At 36.5% G+C, this 18,593-nt stretch overlaps 1 protein-coding gene across 2 annotated transcripts in view; it reads right to left on the reverse strand.

The window, feature by feature from the left end:
- KIAA0825 (KIAA0825 ortholog) overlaps nucleotides 1-18,593 on the reverse strand; it is a 252,855-nt gene that overhangs the window by 106,629 nt on the left and 127,633 nt on the right. For both annotated transcript variants that reach the window (XM_056325815.1, XM_056325816.1), the window contains 2 exons: nucleotides 15,639-15,794; nucleotides 11,610-11,704 (listed from right to left, as the gene is read on the reverse strand). In XM_056325815.1, coding sequence (XP_056181790.1) covers nucleotides 11,610-11,704; nucleotides 15,639-15,794 — 251 coding nt within the window. The remainder of the gene's footprint in view (nucleotides 1-11,609; nucleotides 11,705-15,638; nucleotides 15,795-18,593) is intronic.

The raw sequence follows: 18,593 nt of genomic DNA on the forward strand, positions 1-18,593 counted from the left end.
ATATATTTGAAAGACATATGATCATGTGTCTTTCACTTGTCTTTGCTTAATATAGGTTGATGCTTCAAGTAATGTTGAGTAGAGTTGGGGCTGGATCTAAAAAAATGAGCCTGGCCTTAGCCTGAGTCGTACGTATGATTTATTCTGAACAGGGAGCTTCTGCTTGCTTCTCTGAGCCAGTGTTCGGCGGTTGTGGAAGGGAAGAGCTGGCGAACATGTTTCAGCTGGTGGCTATAATACTGAACAACTAGAAAAATGACACTTGCAGCAAGCATCAATTCACTTAATGAAGAGAGTATATGCTTATCACATGTTCTGCGATCATCATGAAAGCCCCTTGGTCTGAGGATGAGTTTAAGGTGCTGACTATGACCTAATGAAAGTAATAAATAACCTGTGCTGGAGGAGCACCTTTCCCTCTGAGAATGCAGTTGCTTCAGTGCAGCAGAGACATGCCAGAGAAGAATCTCTTAAAAAACAAACTAACAAACAAAACCCACAAGAAAAAAACAAACCAAAAAAGGAAAAAAGGAATTAAGGAACATCTACCAGATTAGATTGATTTCTGTACATGGGACAACCACAGCACCTGATGACCAGCATGCGAAGGGTCAACACGGTATCAAAGATCTGTAATACCGTATTACCATGTTACTGGAAAGTAAGCTCACATTTGAGAATGTGGCTTACTTATTTTGAGACAGAATGCTTGTAAGATCACTGTCTCACATATCTTCTCCAAATTCGTGCATTTACTATTCAAATACTATTCTTTTTTTATTGCTAAAATTCTGAAAATATTGTATCAAAATTTCTTATGCAACAACCATTTTTCCACTGAGCTATGCAAGAGCACACTCAATTGTCTATGCATTCACTTTGAGACTGGTAATACATTAAATGCTATTTCTATAGCATGACCTGACAGTCACTCCATACGAAACAATAAATAACACAATGCTGAAAATACGAGAGAAATGAAAGATAAATCTACTTTTTAAGAGGAGCTACTACTTAACATTTTTAAAGACTTCTTTTGTACTTGAAAGACAATAAGAAAGCCTTTGATTTTCTACATACCATTTACAGAGGTTTAACTATATATCACATAAATGCTTTCAGTTTTTATCCAAATGTGCTGTTAAATTACCCATGTAATTATCCCAAGAGAAATCATTATACTTTTTTATTGATAATTTCATTAACACTTTAGAGGGAAGAATTTGGTTGTATTTAAATTCAGCTGTCACAGTCTTTATTAATACAATTAAAGGGATCATTTCTGTATTATACTGGAGGGTGGATTTTTTTGCAGAAGTGTTTAATTACTGAGTTAAAGCAACAACAGAAAGTTAATGAGCAAGGATATAGGCAATAATCTACGGTCAAACTTGAAACAAAATACACTTCTCCCTGATCCCAAAAGTAAAATCTGTTTTAAAATACACTGCCATTAAAATGAAATTACAACAGTTCTTTCTAAAATGGGTGACATGACATGACAGCTGTATATACTTTAACAAGCCCTCCAATAACAAGCAGTAGCACTACATTGAGTAATCAGATAAAATCTGTTAGAGATATATCTTAAAGACAGGTATATTCAAATACCTGCTTACAGAGCCTTGTAAAGGCAAACCAGATATCACTTTTGATATACCACTATTATAATATCTTATTACTTCAATAAATGCAGCACCATCGCTTCCTTGCCTTTTGCATGCATTACAGTGTTGCTGAGCCAGCAGGCATTATATTTATATACAGTTCCATTGATTCAAATTGAGTAGGACCAAAATAAATTTGCAACTGGCAACCCAGGCATAAAAAAGTGGGGAATATGGACTGCAAATTAAAATTAATTTCTAGATACGAAGTTCAAAACTAAGACAGATGTGCTAAAGAAGGAAACATAAGATCAAAGTACTGTAAAGAAATTCCTCATCCCAGGTGAAGATGGGACTGTTCTCATCTGCTTCAGATAATAAAGTAGAATTTTTATTATCTTGAGCATCCATACTTGGAAAAAGATAGGAATTAGGGAAGATCAAGAATTAGCAAATATAAAAATCCAAGCAAATTCATATTTACTGCTTTTTGACAGAGTAAATTAATTTTTATCTACAGGGAGTTTATCAATTTAAGGACAATCTGGGGGGAAAAAAATTAATGGGGAGGTGTAAGACCTCTGACTAGACTCTTCTTCATTCCAGGAGATCCACACAGTTTAAGGAAGAATGATGTGGAAAAATTGTATGGGGACTTCATTCTTTGGCTTCTTATCATGGTTTTTTCCCATCAGTGCAGGTGAAAAGTCCAGTGCAGGTTGATTAAATAATAAAACCTTCACTTTTAACACTTTACGACTGTCTAAATTGCAGCACATCATAACTGACTCTTTGCTCCAGATAATTTTTGTACTAGAGGACAGGACTGGAAAATCATGAATGGCCATTCATTTATACGCAGAAAGTCCCTGTATTCATTTCTTCTATTACAGCTTTGTGCACATTTTATGTGTACAAAAAATTGTAATATTCAAACTATTTACAATTATCATTGTAATCAAATCTGTGTGTCCATTTAAATGAACTCCTTATTGTATTAAAATGAGCAAAAGATGAAAACAGCATCAGATTTTTGGTTTGCTTCCTAAACTGAACAGTATTCACTGGAAAACAAGTAAGTATTTTTGTTTAAAAAAAGTTAAATCAAGAATGGAAACATGCCAGGGTTTTGTTTTTCAACTCAAACAGAAAGACAAAAGTTTAAGAATGTTTATAGTTGTGTCTAGTTTAACAGTTTCTTGTGTTGGATGTGACTTTCACAGTCTGTTGGCAGTTTGCAGAAAAGCCATCACACCTGTGACTTGGTTGTTGATTAATGAGTCTTTCAATTCATCGCTACCATCTGAAGAAGGGCCATGGCCTTTCTAAGCTTCACTGGTTTATTCGCCTTCAACTGTAGTCCTACCAAGGTATCTTCCATAAAGAAAATCACACCTGGTTAAGGCTAATGAAAACCTCAATATGTCATTTTCTAGACAAGTCAAAAAGCATGTAAAACTAGACAAAAGATGTATTCAAGCAACATGAATGCAGTTTTGTCATAACCTGTCAATCTAAAGACTAACATAAAAAAAAAAGCTTTCTTCAATGACATTTTCCAGTGTCAACTATTAGAATGACAATTCTGAATTCCCTCTTTGCTACATGATGCAGGATGCATAACGGTTTCCCACTCTTCAGAAACAGTAAATTTTCTTGTTAGATCCCAGAAAAAAGTTTACAGGGGAAAAAAACCCACACCAAAACCCAAACAACAAATAAACAGTTTTTCTGGGCCAGATGATCTGTCAGCATCAGACACCCCCAAATCACAGTACCTATGCAGATTTTAAACTGACTACTCACATCACAGTACCTTTTAAAAGCACATGTGGAACTGCCTGGCTCTGCTGTATCTTCAAAACTGTATCATGACTGTAAAACTTTCAAGACCAGTTTGACTTTGACAACTGGGCCTGGGAAAGAGGCAGTAAGATCTTTGGGACTTGTCACCCCTTATGAAGCAATTAGCTGTTGAACCACGGTGAGCCAGGCAGGACAGAGGAAGTTCATCCAGGAAAACCACGTGACAAAGCCAATAACCCGTGGGGACGCCATCGCTCTGAGACTACAATGGTCTGCCAGCACCGCAACAGCCACCAGCCTTTACTACTTCCTCTGTGCTAGCAAGAGCAAACATTTCAAGGTCAAGAGAAAGCATTCTGTTGTTACCCATCTCCTTCAGAAGAAAATTATGGGCTTACCAGTTCCTAAGAAGACTGTAAGGTAATTCAAATTAGCTAAGCAATTAAATGGAACTAAAGCTGAGCCCCTCCCCTCTGTTGACACCTTGGACTGCGCACATCAACAGTTCCCACAGATCAGCTACTATAAGGCATCTTAAAATTTAGACAAAAAAGCTAAGTTCTACTCTTGGCTTTGCTACAGACTAATTTTGCAGCGTAGAAGAAACCTTAAAGATGACTTCCAGGACCAGATTTTCCATCTGTTCAACTTTGATATTAATACTTCCTCCTCTACCTTACAGGGGATTTGAGTGTCTCAACTCATTACAGCTTGCAAAGAAATTGAGATCCCTGTATGGAAATTGAATTACCGTGGATTACTAGCACTTTGCTTGAAAATACCTTATCTAAAAGAAGCAGAAGGAAGAAACAACGGGTTGGTGGGCATAACAGACTTCTAGCTTGTTGGCTTGTGTCTTGTAGCCTCTTCCTTTGTAGGTATAGCAAGAAAGCCTATAGACGAGATGAGTAGCTAAGCCAGTGTGTACAGTTAGGGCAGTCAGTACTCTGGGCAGGCATTAATACACACTCAGAACTTCTGTACACACTTACAATCACTTTTTATCCATTAAGAATAAAAACTTGGATCAGAAAGGTTCAGAAGAGGAAGAAGAGAAGATAAGAAAAGAAACATGATTATCTCCACTTAATCCTTAGTGAGCAACAGGATGCAAGACAGAGTTGAAAGGAAGGCAAATTATTTGCAGATGAAAGGAAGTACCTAGTCTAAAGGAAAGCCAGCCAGGTCATGGGATGCCAATCACCAGGTTAATTAGATAGTGACATAAAATGTTGAAGTGTCACACTTCCAAGTAATGATTTGTGGTTGCAGTATACAAAAATATCTAGTTATGTAGAAAAGATATATACTTTTAAAGAAACCAGTGAAAAGTGAATCCTAACAATAAATGCATATATGCATTATTAATGCTAATGCATTGCACTTACTTAGCATTTTTTCCATCAAAACATTAGCAAAGGATATAAAAAAGTGGATAAATGTTACCTAATTATAAATGGGGAAATCACGGTACAGTGAGACATCATTAGAAGAACGGGCTTTAGCTCACAAGCCTATGCTCTAGCCAATAAGCTGTGCTTAATATGCTTTTGAATGCAAAACATGTATCACCAATACTTTTTTTTTTTTACTTTTTCTAGAGGCCAGGTTTGAGCAAAGGAAATAGCATCAAATTAAAATGAAACCTTATTAAAGTAAAGTTATAGTTGTTACTTCAAAGAGAGCTGATCAGCACATACTTCCATATCCTAGGTAGGCAAAGGCCTCATCGTAAAGGACTTAAGTATTAAAAAGGAGCTCACATCAACTAAGGTTAACTGGGATATGGCAGTCCATTCCTTTTTAGCATCTTTTGTTGGAGGCTGTTGTTGGAGAATATTGTTTTATTCATAGGATTCATCAACATGTCTGCAGGAGAGAGAGACTGCTAACAACCAGAAAAGTCTAAAGTATACTGCATATGGGAAGTCTCACCTTTAGCCTCACTTACTTGTGAAATTCCTGCTACAACTGTATACATAATAGTGGCTGCAGTGGCAGTCAAACATGTATGTAATACAGGGTATGCCGTCTTCCCTCTCACTTACTGATCTACATTCTGCCATCAATGCTTTAAAACTGCCAGGCAGGGAACTAAGCCTACCTCTGACAGATCCTTTAAGGTCAGAGTACAGTTTCATTAGCTATGTCAGAAGAGGATAAGCAGATGGAGGATAATCCTCATGTTGACGGATGTGACATACACCTTGTTATTGACCAACTCATTTATGGAAAAGGGTCCCTGCTTATCCAGAAAGGTCAAAATCAGGTTTTCCTCAAAATCCCAGTGGCTTTTTTTTTGGTACATCCAGCACTAGGGTTTAAACCTGACTCTGTGACCAACCAAGAGCAGCGCAATAATGGATTAATACCTTTCACCTGCTTCTTTTGATACTGGAACAATGGCATACTGGGATACTGCCTTTTATAGCCTCCCATGCATTTTAGAAAGCCTGTTCTCACATGCATTGTAAGGGCATCCATTATAATCTCACCTGAGCAGGTGGTGATTACTACAGTATTAATGGGATCCCAGTTCTTCACCAACAACATCATTAATAGTTGACTTGTAGCTGTAACAACAACATGGGTTTCCAGTACCCAGCAATTTGGATACAAAAGGTCTAGGAGCATTGCAGTTTAGAAGAAAGACTGACTAACACATCCAAAAGTACATTAGATATAACAGTGGCATCCTCTGCCATGCAGATATGGTCTCTGTCCCGCCTGGCATCATGCCAGTAACTGCTCTTCCACCATTTGTTTCGTCTACGAACAAAGTTGTTAGAGAACTTCCTACCTTTTAATATCCTAGGTATTTTCACTCATTTCTCAGACTCAGGCTTTTGTGGAGTTAAATAAAAAAATCCTTTCACAGACAACAAAGCACACACAGTTTGCTGACATTCTTTTCAATTTCAAAACTACATAATACATTTTTCCATGTGTTGATAAACTAGATTTTAAAGGAGCACTTTCTGGATATCTAGATAATCAACAACACAATGAATATAAACATTTTCTATAAATAGTTCACCATATGGCTACCATTCTCAACAGATGGTGTCTGTGTATCCACTAGAATATACAAGAGCTATGCAGATTTTGCCCTGCAATCATTCAAAATTCTAAACAAGAATTTTTTACTTAATTTCAGTTTTATTAACCTTAATCAATGGCAAAATTTTATCACCTAACTCCAGTATGGGGAACAAATGCCACAACTACATCAACAAATCTATTTGCAAAAGGCAAGTAGGCAGCCCTCACCCAACACAGTCAAAAGCATTTACAAAAAAGAGAGACTAGGTACAAGATCAGCTTCCAAGATCAATTTCCACAGCATAGAAGGACCTTCTTAATCTTAGGGCAGCATCCTCCTGCCAAGGACAGTCTTTACCTTCCTAAAAAGCAGTTTCACCTGCAAACAGCCCAGTGGTTTTTCAGGTAGAATGCAGTCTGGGCTATTCTGAGAAAAACTTTTGGCATCTGAAGGACTTGAGAGCTTGTGTGTATTCTGCAGTAAATGCTACTAGAAAGCCTACATATTTTCCCTAGTTTTAGTAGAAAACAAACTTATTAATTTTTTATTGTTTCCTTAAAGCCAACTTATAAACAGTTCCAGGTTTTCTACTCTGCTTTGAGAAGCAGCTGGGCAGTTAGGAGTATTTGTCAAAGGAATACGTGACTGGAAGTAACCCACTTGTTCAATCCTGTTTCAGGTTAAAACTACTTAAGCTCGTATCACTGTGCAAAGACTTTCTGGAAAAGTCTTCTGAGCTACACTGCTTGATCTGTTGGAAATCATCTTCTAATTTCCAGTCTACATGCTTTTTGTGGCAATTCTTAAACACTTGAACAAATATTGGTTTTGATTTATTTAATTTTTCTAATTAAACAAATTTTAATTTGTTACTGTTCCTCACCTGGTCTGTTTATGTAAACCAACATAATCCCCTCTCAGTTACTAATCTGTTACACCTCCTAGTCTTAAGATATTGTACCTCACTGTCACTGGCTTTGCCAGTCATGAATCCCTCTCTGTCTGCTCCTGCAGCTCCCAGCACGCTCCTGCTCGCACGCACACCACCACATTGTTCTGAGCAAATCACTACTTACTGCCCTGGGCTGGCACCTGTGCTCCATGAAAACTCCCTAAGCACAGCAGAGGGAACCCTAGCCACTCCTCCTCTGAAAAGCATATTACTGAAATATTGTAGAATGGCTTCACATGTTCCAAAAATGAGTTGTTTCTCATGATTATAGTGAGTGGTATATAGGTATTCTCTATAGTAATGTGTCCAATGCACCTGAAAGTCCTGTAGAACTGCAGAAGGAAGGTCACATCTCAAAACCCAGAAAAATATTAATATCTTATAACTATGTACAAGATATATTTAACTTATATATCAGTATAAAGGAAAGTACACAAAAGAGAAGGGTAACATATGGTACTGTGCTTTAGGTTTGTGCCTCAGTGTCAACAGCACACCAGCTTTTTGGCTACTGCTTGCACAGCACCAAGGCCTTTTTCCCACAAAAAGTGGGCTGGGGGCATGCAAGAAGCTGGGAAAGCTGACCCAAAATGACCAAAGGGATATTCCTTGGCATATAAACATCAAGCTCAGCAATAAAAGCTGGGGGAACGAGGAAGAAAGGGGAATGTTCAGTTACAATGTCTGCCTTGCCAAGTAACCGCTATGCCTGATGAATCCCTGCCTTCCAGGAAGCAGCTGGACATCTGCCTGCTGATGGGAAATAGTCAATGAATTCCTTATTTTGCTTTGCTTCACTTATTAAACTGCCTTTACTTGAACCTATGAATTTTCTCACTTTTTCTGTTCCAGTTCTCTGCCCCATGCCATTGTGGGGCAGTGGGTGGGTGACCAGCTATATGGACGTGGAGCGGCTGGCCGGGATCAACTCACCACAGTCACTAATGTATTTCCAAATGTGATAATATGCACAAAGACAGTGGCCAGACAGTTAAAAGGAACAGATTATAGTTGATACATTAAACTGCAGAAACAGTTTCCACATGCTGATTTAGCCAAACAATAACAATTTTTCCTTTATGAGCAGGACAGTGATTAAAATTTGAGATACATGTGAATTAAAGAATAACTAAAAGCACATGGTCTTCTTGTTTTAATGCAGGTGTTAGAGGTAAGAAACTCCCATTTGGTACTGAAATATCTAAGGATGTACAAGTGAGTGCCAAGATTTGAAAAAGCAGCCTGTATTCATGTATGTATGCAGGACATTTTTTAAAACTTGAGTAAATCTAAATTAGCTGAATGTTAATGGGCTTATTGCTAAAAGATGTTATTTCAAATATAATTGAAATCTAGGTTTTAATTTCTATTCTTCCAGCTCAAACTAAATGGAAAAAAAAATAAGAAGTAAAACTGGAAAGGAAAAGAAAGGAATCCATCTATATGGATCCTTTTTCCTCCTGTAAGGAAAACTTTGCAGTTTCTAAAGGTATGAACTGTAAATAGGGATGAACATTAAGTCTTCTATGTTACTGCTTACTGTTCAACTTCAACAGGCTTTTCCTGATAGCATTCTATATTTGATAACCTTGAAATAAAACAGCATCATTAACTATCCACGTCTTTCATTTGCAAAGTTTCCTAAGCACTTTTACTTTGAGGATCATAGGAGTGTGTGGATTAGATTCACATGCCCACTTGGAGCCAACAATGAGTAGTACACAGCAATTCATTCCCTTTTTAACCAGTCCTAAAAGCCTTTTACTTTCCTAAAAGCCTTTTACTTTCCCCTAACCACCAACCAATTAATTTGCCTACCGCTTGCTGGCTCTGGGACAATGCTCCCATAACCCCCTCCCACCTACCTCAGTCATTAACTAGGTTAGGGGAGCATTTCCCTTGTAAATGAATCCCCTAAGCATTTTTACTTTTTTTTCAACCAAAGAGAGAGCACAGCATACTTACTTTACTTAGTATGTAACAGACACTATTTCTTTTTAAGACTAAAAAAAGGAAATAGACCCCAATATCACCATGAACAGGTAAAGATATTTTTGCCTGCACAGAAGTAGTCGACAAGGGAAAGCTTTAGCATCTGATAAGGAAAAGAGTAATTAACGTATTATGGCACTCCACTTTATGAACTGGATAGTTCTGACTCTTTACTGCCCTTAGTTTTGTTTGACTCTTCTCAGGAGGCAAACAGTAGAAACAGAATGGGTCCACCATACACAGGAGGTCAAAATAATAACAGACGCATTCAGCTTCAGCCCTAACTCCTGAGCACAAGTAAGCCAGAGGTTTATGCAGTCTTAAGAAGGAGCGTGAAGAGTCACCTAAAGACAGGGCTCACTCAAGTCACTGCAAAGCTTACTAGAGTAGCCATGAGACCAGTGAGAATTGGCCTAGCCAGCTGGAAAACACGAGCAGACATTCTTTAGCTATGCTAAAAATTCAGTCACGTAAAGACAAGCTGTGTTGGAGATGTTGGTCGCTATGGCAGACACTGGATTAGCAAACCTACTTAATGATCAGAACGTGTTTAAACAATCTGTTGGTCTGTAGAGAAGAGTGGTTTAAATAATAAAGCCATAAGCTAATCATTAATGGCTTGCATAATGTCACTTCTAGAAGAGAATTTCCCTATCATGTAGAAGGGCAATGAATGGAGACATTTTCAAATTAGGAAGGATGAGAACAATTAGGGCACTTAATAATAAAAAAAAGAAAGATGCAACAACAGATGATATGACAAAGGCATTAAATACAGGGAAGGACAGTGAAGGCATATAACACGATTTCTTTCTAAACTCTATGAAGAGATCAAAAGAAAAATGAAATGCGTTTCAAGATATCAGAGAAGATGAAATGTCCACAGAAAATGTTCCCTCTGAAATCACAGCAGTCCTCTCTGCTCCCTTTGGCTCATATTGATGACATCAACATGAAGGGAAGTTCAAGACCCAGCTTGAGTCTAGGGCTTCCTGGGAGAATCACTTTTAAAAGAGGAAACGACTTCATTTTTAATGAAGGACAAGTGTTAGCAATCAGCAGGAGAACTATCAAAGAAAAAAAATTAGTACTGAATTGTCTCTGCCATTTAACATAAAAATGACTTGACTGGTACAGACCAAAAAGTCCGTGGGTCCCATATACTGACTGGTAGTGGGTAGAAGAAGGCATCAAGAGGGGAACAGAACGGCACATTTGCATCAGCTTTATTTTTTGTGCAATTGCATTAAAAATTGGAAAATAACAGTTTGGGTGGGGAAAGAATTAATAATAGCAAAATTAAGAGAGAAAACTAGAAATAGACTGTGTATTTTATATGAAATGAAGGAAGAATTAAATGTTTAATACTAACTGCTAGCAATAAATTGAGAAAAAGGTATAAAACCCCACAAAAACATTTTTGACATGCAAATTCACACACTTTTGAAACTGTAACTCTAAGTTTTTAAATACAGAGACAGTTCAGTTTAAAAGATGAACTATATGACCATATAAGATATCATCAGGAGGATTCAGAATTAAGAAGGGAATGTCAAACTTCTTAGTTTGCAACATGTAAGTTCTATAGTTTTCACAAGGATATGTGGCAAGTATTTTAGAAAAAAATACTTATCTTTTCCACCCATAATTTTACGAATTTTAGAAACTGCTATTTCTGAATTTAACAAGTATCAGTTCTGCACTAAATATATGTACTTATAAATAAAGCACTTAAATTTTACAAGTAAAAAAGTGTGAAAATATTAAAATAAGTTCCATTAGTTAAAAACTATTAAGAAAATGCTTTCTATTTCTAGCTACGCTTCTCATGCCCCCAACTGAATTTAAGATTCATTGCAACTTGAGTAAACATCCCCTAAGTCCTGTGCTATACAGCTGAAATTTCCCTGAGCAGTACAGATTTGCAAAAGTTACTGATCTCTTTTTAAAGCACTATTTAAAGTCAACATCAACACATATTCAGGTCTGACACAGAAAGAATGTCTTAGATTCCTCAGAACAGGAATTGAAAACCATCTCTGTATGGATCAAATACATTAGACAATAATATCTCCATTTTAAAATTGCCTATTTAAAAATAAATGTATGATTTATTTTATAAATTTCACCAGTAAAACCTTTGTGTATTGACTATCATAAAGTAAAAAAGACAACAGGGAAGTTCAATTATTTGCCAAAATCCCATTACCTGTGTGTCAGCAGCACCCTGAAGGTCATCTGATTCAGTCCCAAATAACTTGGCAGCAAGTTTGACCAATCCCAGTTCCATTCAGTAATGGTTGACTGTTGATACATGGCAAGAAGCTATTGTTAGTTATTAATCAGTGTTAATATGATCAGTAAATTAAAGCTCCAGCTGTGATATACTAACCAAGAAGGAGGGGGGTCTAGAACAAGGACTCAGACAGATGATATCAATCATGTCCACAGAAGAAGGTTTTTATTCCAATAAGACAGCAATTAATTTATAAATCCATTTGGGGATGTAGCCATTATTTATAAAAAGATAAATCAATTTTTTGAACCGTTATTCTTCCAACTGTTAATGGCATTCTGCCCAACTACTTTGTCTGAGAGCTTGACTCTTTGTTTGAAAAGCAAAATAATTGGCAACTTTTTATGTAACAGCAATTTACATTTTCTGCTGTCAGCAAAAAGTTTGTCATGAAAAACTTGGTGTAGCTGGAATTCAAGATGTAACCTGTATCATAATTAGAGCAATGGTTTACTTCTCTATTGTTTTGTAAGGCATTCCAGTCACCAGATGGTTATTATAAACAGCATTAAGTCTAGACAATATGAACAAATATAACACCATATTGCTTATTAGATAAATAAAAGCAATCCACAATAATGGTGGGCAGACAAAAGACCACACATAACATTCTTATGTTTACGAACCAGTAACTCCTGTTGCACAATACCAATTTTCATTGTCAGTAATGGTCAAGTAGTGACTACAATTCAACATTCTTGGGAGGATGTAATTCAAAAATTATTGCTGTAACACTAAACCAGCACTTTAGTAGTTTAAAAAAAAGATGAACCAAATCAAAACAATGGAAATAAACCTAAATAAGAAGAGTAAAGTATGTCCTGCAGTGCACGTTTTCTTCTCACAGACAACACTTGGTTCTTCTTGGAGAACAGAATCAGTGCAATCCCTCCCCTTCCTTCCATCGTTATTTTTTATCTCTTCCTTCTTTTAATGTAATTTTCTCCCTAACCATCATCTTTGGCATGCACTTAAACATAATGTAGAAAAACAAACGTGAAACACAGAGTGAGGAAGGAAGACAAGGACTAGCTAAAGAAAGAATAATATAGTATGAAAGTGGAAAGGGAACGAACAAGTAACACTGAAGATCTGATGAACTGAGAGAACAGTGGGAGAACACCACCACAGGGGAGAAAACAGGCAACTGTTCTATACACTACACTGAATTCAAAATAGATAAATAAATATGGAGGAAGCACTTGTAAAATCAGGAGGGATAAAACCGAGAAGCTAAACAGCCAGTAGCAACAGTAAGTATACCAGATAGAACAGATAGTGATCGGTTCTGTGAAAAGATAAAGGATCAGTTTGAAAAAAAAAGTCACTCCAGGAAAGGAAAATAATTTCTTTTTAGCTTTTTTCTTCACTGATACTGTTGAAGAGTTGCATAGCCTAGACTTAATCTTATTAGACAATAGTGGAGCAGCAGCACTGGCAGAGATTAAGGTGTCAGGACAAATTGATAAAATCAAGTGCAACAAGTTACTAGGACCAGATGGTGATTATTCAAGATTTTTTACAGGAATGTAATAATGAAGTGGCTGAATTGTTAACAGAAATGACACACTTCCTAGAATCAGCTACTGAACTAGAGGGTTGGAAGGTAAGAAATTTACATATCATTAATAAAAATGCTAGAGTTGATCTCAGAATAGTGGTTCAGTGGCCTTTGTTTCAGGAGCAGTAAAATGTGTAGAAATGACGATGAAGTATTTTGCTAAATCTGATACGATAGGGACAAATTAGCAAAACTTCAGAAGAGTAAACCACCCTGATGTCCTGCAATTTTTACATACACCAACAAACAATACATGGAATGTTTACTACAAATTATCATTCAGTAAGCTTTTGAAACAATTTATTTTAAGAAATCCTTTACTGAGGAAGCTAAGAGTATGTCTATACTGTGTAGCACAGACATGCTCTTACATTGTTATATATTATGGGTTTTTTTATTATAAAATGTTTTATAGTGTAGTGTAACGCAAACATTCTCTGTTTAGAGCTGAACCAGCTCTCTGGGCTCACAAGCAGTATTGCCATGCCCATTCCAATTGGCCCTTCTGAAAGAAAAGTTTTTAAAAGCAATATACAATTAACTCACTGACAAAATACATTGTGAAACCAGTAGTTTCTTGGGACTTAGAATTTATAAAAAGAATAAAATGTTAGCCAATGCATTAAATACACATCTAGTTACAATAGGTTTAAAGAAAATCAAGAAATTAATCATGGATTATATACTCCTAAGCTTCATGGCAGTTGCCAAACAGTAAGAAATAGGTTTAAGAAGAAATATATCCTTTGAGAAGAATAACTGTTCCCTGCTAGCGCTCTGGCATCTTCTTCAGGCACTGGTAATATTCTTCACAGGAGACCAGACACTGAGCTATGCTGACCACTGTTTTATAAACAGACAGTCCTTCACCACTAAATAAATGTACAATTGTATGGTAAAGTGAACTAAATTATTTAATATTATTAAGCTCAGGAAATAAGTCTGTCATTATCAACAACAGGGTTGGCATATGGTACTTTAAGGTCCATGATCTGCTCTTTTTTTCTTTTAAGATACTTTTCCATATTCAGGTAATAGACCTTATGCCAAAAGTTTACAAAATCCAAAGCAATTTAATACGAACTATCCCTTGTCATCTGTTGATTAATAGAGCACTGCAAACCTGTCATGTAGCAGAAGAATTCTGCCCTGAGTTGTCAGTACTTGAAGGTCTTATTCTATCTCACTATTAATGAATCGAGAATTGATGCATGGTAAACTATCTTCTGCATTTCAAATTGGAGTAAGTGATTCTTTAGCCCCCTAAATTATATCAGTTTAAGATACACATAAGGGAACTAGTGGAAGAAAACAAAGACACTTTTAAGTATGTTCCTTTGGATTGAGAAGCCTTGTGATATTGCAGTAATCTCCTTTTTTCGAGATACTAACACCTTTACTGCAACAGGATAATGATTAAGTATTCATTAAACAAGTAAGGAAAAAAACCACAACCCAAACCAGATATATTTACAGCAATACAACTGATGAAACAGCCCCAAATCCTCAAAACTGGGAAAGAAGATTACACTATTTAAAAGCAGGGCTGTGCTGGAAAAGGATGTCTTTCTACCACAAGTCTGTAAAGTGAATTTCATACCCACTGTAATACCATAGTTCCATTGTTTTTTATAACATTTGCGATTGAGGGGTAGAATCAAAACTGTAGATAATGGATTAGGGAAGACTTGAGAAACAATGATGTAAGATTTTTGTAAAGTGTTTAAGCAGTATTAGAAACTACACACCATTTTGTGTAATGAATTGGTCACATGGCACTCTGGCAGACATTTAGGCAAGAAGATCTGTTTTCTTTAACGGTTACATTATCACAAAACTACTTTCTATAAGTAAATTATAACCCTTTACATATCACTAATATAGCTTAATGAAAAACAGAAATGGATGCTTGCTTTTTTTGTTCTTGTTTCTTTCACTGTTCTTCTAAATCTCTGTGTTTCCAAAGCAGCCTTTCCTTTACTGTTCAACTTTTCTGTAAAAGACTCATCAGAAAGATTCTAAATGTGCACTTGGAGTTTCACCGTGACTTTTCAAAGGACTATGACTATCCCTATGTACCATTACACAGATGTAATAAATGTCCTTGCTACTAATGGGCTTTCCTTCTAAGTAAAGGCAAATTGCTCTTACATGCAATAATTCTTATAAAAGAACAGGACAATAATGGCTTTTTGAAGACTTGTTATTGTAGAGGGTGCCATCATTAGATTCCTGAGTAAAAATATTCCTTTACATTTCATCGAATGCAAACACACACGTAATTAATTCCATTTTCATTATTTCAGTCTCTGTCATTATCATGATCACAAGATTGACAAGTAAAAATTACACTGTAACCAACATTTCAGATTTTCACGAACCTGATTGAACACTTTTGCACAAGATTGTCTGTACACCTGGAAAGGGTTGAACACAGGCTGTTCTTCTCTGCCCTTCAGTGTCAAAGGCAGGCACTGACTGGAGGCAACAGTATCTTCAGAGGAATTCTCACAAGACAGCTGCTCTTTCAAATATTCCTTTTAGAAGAAAAAACAACAACAAAACAGTATATGCCACTTAGTTTTGTAAGTAAAATTTACCTAGATTTCAAACATAACTTTACAGTGTGCTTCATAGAAGTTCCTTACATTAAAGGAGGTAATAAATAAGTAATCTTTTACAAAAAAGAAACCGTTTTGAGAGTAACACCATTTTACAACAAACAATAAATAATGTCCATGAACATCCATCCAACTGAAGTAAATCAGAACAATCTAAGTTTTGAAATTGTCATCAAATTATGTGTATCAGATCTCATTATATATATATATACATATGTTAGGCATCTGTGGAAGTGAAAAATAAATATTTTCTATGAGTTGTGCTAATGTAGAGATGGCTGTTACATGATTTATTTTACATGATAAAATGCGAATATTTAAAGTTATTTTTTGGACAGACTGAATAGTTACTACACGACTATGAATTGTTTGATGAACATGTTCAAACCAGTTATTTAAACACAGGAAATAGATACTCTCCCACTCTTCAAAGACATTTTTAATTCTTTAAGCATTCAAAGACTAGAAGTCATTTATGATTTACATGGCAATTTTAGAAACTATACTGTAACAGATGCATGATTATTTTGGCCACAATCTTCTCTGTTTTCACTTCTTAAACTACTATGTAAATAAATCATCATTGCATGCCAATAAAGTGTTTTGATTAAATAGAACCATTTTACCAAGAGCTAGATAATGAAACACTTACAGATCTATTTGCTGAAAGGACTACTGTGATTAAACGCTTTATTGTTATTAAAATGAAGTCCATAAAGATAGGATTGCCATAACATTGAGCAAGTACTCAAGGTGAGTCTTCATAAGATGGGTGGGTGCAAATGTTCCTCTTTGCAGTACTACTGAGATGATAAAAAATTTCAGCTGCAGGTCAAGGAACACGTAAACTACCTGCCAAGGCACCCTGTGCTCCTCCCTGGGTCTCTCTAAAACAATAGTTTCACCATCAGTTTTAACTGATCCAGCTGCGGTCTCTGGCCTGAAAAGCGCAAGTTTCCTCCCAGGTCACATAGACTGTCTCTGTTTCTCCCTTGTGGTGGCACCAGCATACGTTGTGAAATCAGCCAGAAAAAAGCAAAGGTTTCAGCCAGATAAACAAGCTGCATGACTTCTAGTACTAATGCAAAGGGGGACCTAAGAGTAGGACAGCACAAGGGCAAGGGACAGAGCAGGACTGTCTCTCTCTGCTGGTTGCAGCCAGTTGTCAGGGCTCCCTAAGAAAATCACAAAAACATCTAAGTGTATTTAAAAAATAAATAAAATAAAACTCAGAGCTTTTTTGGTTTAAGACGACATCATAACCCAGCTGTGAAAACACGCCCCAAGTCTCTTACCTATATATTCTCAGCCTACAAAAATGTTTGGGTTTTTTTCCCATTCATTCATGACTTCATGCCATAACAAAGATTTTCAAGTCATGGTGAAGGGGGTTATTTAAAAGCTATTTCTATACATTTAGCAATTTTTCATAAATGTACGTAACTGCCTTCCATGCATGCATTTCCATATAAATCCGTAGGCAGCTCTGAAGTAACCCAGCCCCTGGGTGTCACAAAGCCAGCAGAAGCAGGTTCTGTTCATATTTTTAGTAGAGATACTGGCAATCGCTGTCCGTGCTGGCCAGGGTTTGAACATTTCAAATGGTACCAGCTCACCTCCCAGCACAGGTGTTTTCCTGTCTTTGGAATACCGTGGATTTATGTTTTGACAAAGACATTTATTCAACAATGGTAAACGCATTACTTTAAGAACTCCTTTGGTACAGTACGTATTGCAGACCCTGGAAGGGTCATGTTTCAAAAATGTGAAATAGAAACAAAATCAGATTTGTAAATACATGAGCTATGTCCTCACTGTAATTGACGGGCATGAAACCAAGTAGACAGAACACTATTGAGCTGGACAGCTCAGGACAGCTGGTTTCTCTTTGGTAGCCATTAGTCAAAAATGCTTTTTAAAATAATTATTCTTTTTGATAAATACATGAAGGACTGTAGTCTGTTTGGAGTACTACAGTACCTCTTACAGACCTTCATAACATCATAGCTCCATTTCCAAATACAGTGTCTAACAATCTATATCCCCTTTCATCTGCTTTTCTAAGGAAAAGTATTGAGAACCACAACTTTCCATCTCATCATCTTGTTCTCTACTCACACAAAATTATTAAGCGGTGTAGCATAAAGATCTCCAAACTAATTTTAAGAAGGCAATCCCTTGATAGTCCAAGGAGCCTCCAAACAGAAGGATGGACCTTTGAGCAGACAATAAAGTCTGTTTCTTGGTAGCCAAGCACATTAAACATAATCTAACTTCTGAAAAATAATATTGAAAGGTGCAGTATCATAATGCCATGCTAAGCATTGAAATGTTTTGTAACGGTTTCAAAGGCAATTTGAAGTAACATGATTTGAAGTCCTTCTTCAAGTCAAGCCAGTCAGGATTTTTTTTCTTCTTTTTTTTTAAAAAAAACAAGACAGTTTTTTCCACTGAGAAATGTTCTATATTTAACAAAGCTTTTACTAGCTGCAGAAAGTCAAGGAGAGACACCTGGGATGTGGAAAGTCAGGCTAAAGTCCCTCTTCCACCTAATTCTCCCAGCCTCTCACCTCCTATTGGAGCTGCTCCACTTTGTATAAATAACCAAATACTCACAGGAGCCCTATCTTGGATCAGGGTCTCCAGAACCCAATCTGGGCATTCTACCCCTTCAGCTAGAGTATGATTCTATTTTTGACCCTAGAAGTTACAGAA

This window comes from Falco biarmicus, chromosome Z (genome assembly GCF_023638135.1).
Source record: "Falco biarmicus isolate bFalBia1 chromosome Z, bFalBia1.pri, whole genome shotgun sequence".
Lineage (NCBI taxonomy): Eukaryota > Metazoa > Chordata > Aves > Falconiformes > Falconidae > Falco > Falco biarmicus.